This window comes from Ictalurus punctatus, chromosome 12, assembly GCF_001660625.3.
Source record: "Ictalurus punctatus breed USDA103 chromosome 12, Coco_2.0, whole genome shotgun sequence".
Classification (NCBI taxonomy): Eukaryota; Metazoa; Chordata; class Actinopteri; order Siluriformes; family Ictaluridae; genus Ictalurus; species Ictalurus punctatus.
This window is the reverse complement of record NC_030427.2, coordinates 9438711-9441210: the sequence shown is the minus strand read 5'-3', so window position 1 is coordinate 9441210 and position 2500 is coordinate 9438711. Positions and strand designations below refer to the sequence as shown.

Here is a 2500-nt window from a genome sequence, read left to right as displayed (position 1 = left end):
GTTATGTCATCGTCTACGTTCAAACTCGGAATCCTATCATCAATGTTTTTTTTTTTTTTTTTTTTTTTTTTTTTTATATCTCTCCATTCAAAAGAAGTACATTTTTTAGCAGCTTTAAGTTTTCTTTCATGGTTTTGGTATGTTTGGGGAAAATACTGAGGGGGAAAAAAAACCCTCAAGCAATCACCCGTTTCATTTTCAGCACAAAGAAGAATGTCACATGTTGGGAATCATATAGCATATGTGATGTGCGCAGAATTTTACATGATTAACAGATGGGCTGTAAATCGGTAAATCAATCTCTGCAGAAGAGAAACTGTGTTAAAAGTGCCAAAAGACGTCCTGTTTTCAATTTAAAGTTGAGCGTACACTGACGGAGGGAGGAACCACGAATCTGGCTCAGATAGAGCATCAACAAATCAGCCATCAAACGGTAAATCTTTAACAGGCAGTCTGTTATCTCTCATCAGTCTCATTTCCAGTTCAGCAAGTTCCAGTGGTGAGGATCATTTAAAATGAGAAAGTGTTGTTTGTGGATACTTTTGGCAGCAACGTGATTTTTTTATATGAAAATCACACGCAGATTAATACGGACATATTTTATAACCGCCTGGTCAAAAATATTGTGAGATCACAAAAATCAGCATTCTAGCTGATGAATACGGCGCAAACGATGCTTTATGATCGTGAAGTTAAGGTTGGAAATAATTGCAGCGATCATTTGTAATAAATCAATAAGAACATCAGTTCTAGCATTTTTACATCGAGTGGGTTTAGGAACAACGGTGGTAAATTGTGCACCATACTTTTTTTTCGTGTGTGTGTGTGTGTGTGTAGGGATCTCAGTAATGTGAACTGTGAAGAGCTCGGGCCGCTCCCACCAGGCTGGGAGATTCGAAACACAGCAACGGGCCGGGTGTACTTCGTGGACCACAACAACAGGACCACACAGTTCACAGACCCGCGTCTCTCAGCTAACTTGCACTTAGTCCTCAAGTGAGAACCACGGTCATGCCCTCTATTCTTCTCTGGACAATTACTGTACCCTCGATGACCATTTGTCTTTCTGTCTTTGTCTTTTCCAACAGTCCAAGTGGATCTCGTGGTGTGGAGAATCCGAACCTCAGGTGCTTTTAAACATTTTGTTCCGTTTTGTTGATCTCCTCCCCTCTCACCCCACATCCTTCTCTTTTATTTATTCTGAAATGTTTAAGACTCAGAACTTTTCATCGTGATCCCCTTAAATGGCCGACTTGTTATTCATCTTTGAGCATATTGTTCAATAACTGCAGTGGGGCGTATTCCTCCGTGACTATAATGTATCTAATCACAAGCACAGTAGTTATTAGAAAGAGAAATGAAAGTCTGGACTTTGCAAAGGTCCCTGCGTGATTACAGGGTCAGTAGGATTCTTTGGGCCTTAGCAGTAATGATGTAGCCGTTGAAAATAATGATCAGTACAAATTCTCAGTCAATCCAGTAGCCATTAGGTAACCAGTGCATTAGATTAAAATAGAATAGAATGCAGTAGAGTAGAACAGAGCTTTATTACAGTACAGTACACTACTGCAGTATAATAGAATCATCGCAGTCCCAACAAATTAGAATAGAATTCTAACGGTATAAGTGAATAGAATGGCATGTTACGGTTCAATATAGCTTTATCACAGTAAAACAAAATAGAATCGGATAGTGCTTATTACTGTGTAATAGAATGATTAGAGCTTTTTTTTTTTTTTACAAAATAGATTAGAATAAAAATGTATTTTTACACTACAGTAGAATGGAGTAGACTAGAATTGAGCTGTACTACAGTACAATAGATTAGAATAGAATGCAGGTTTATTGCAGTACAATACCAACGAATAAAGCAGAATAGTGCTCTTTGACTGTACAGTAGAGTTTTATTACAGTACAACAACAGAGCTCTGATAGAGCGTTCATTAAAATAGAATAACGGTATAATTGAATAGTAGTAATAGAATAATTGGAACAGTATAATAGAATAGAAAACAATACAGCTCTGGAGTGCAGTAGGTGAGTTTGAATCCAATGTAATGAATGAAGAGTTTTCTTACAGTGGAATAGAATACAATAGAACAGTATTACAACACAATAGAATAGAATCCAATGTGTTCTTGCACTACAGTAGAGAAGAATGGTGCTTTATTACAGCATAATAAAATACAGTAGAGCTTTATTACAGTACAATAGAATACAATGGAGTAGAATCAAATAAAGCTCTATTGTAGTACAACCGAATGCCACAGTTTTAATACAGTATAATAGAATACTTGGAGCTTATTATTGTGTAATAGAAGAAATGGAGCGTTGTTACAGTAGAATAGTTTAGAATACAGCTTTATAGAATAGATTAGAGTAGAGCTTTATTACAAAGTTTGTTATAAAGTGGTGACAATAGATGTGGGGGTCTCTGCACCACAGCTTGTTTTATTACTAGTGTATTATTATATAGAAACTATCAAATTAGTTTCCTTCA

The 2500-nt window shown here is 36.4% G+C and overlaps 1 protein-coding gene across 1 annotated transcript in view; it reads left to right on the top strand.

Annotated features, from left to right (window-relative positions):
* LOC108273115 (E3 ubiquitin-protein ligase SMURF2) overlaps positions 1–2500 on the top strand; it is an 87143-nt gene that overhangs the window by 59054 nt on the left and 25589 nt on the right. Inside the window, exons 10-11 of the mRNA XM_047158865.2 lie at positions 838–996; positions 1089–1127. Of these exons, the coding sequence (XP_047014821.2) occupies positions 838–996; positions 1089–1127 (198 nt within the window). The remainder of the gene's footprint in view (positions 1–837; positions 997–1088; positions 1128–2500) is intronic.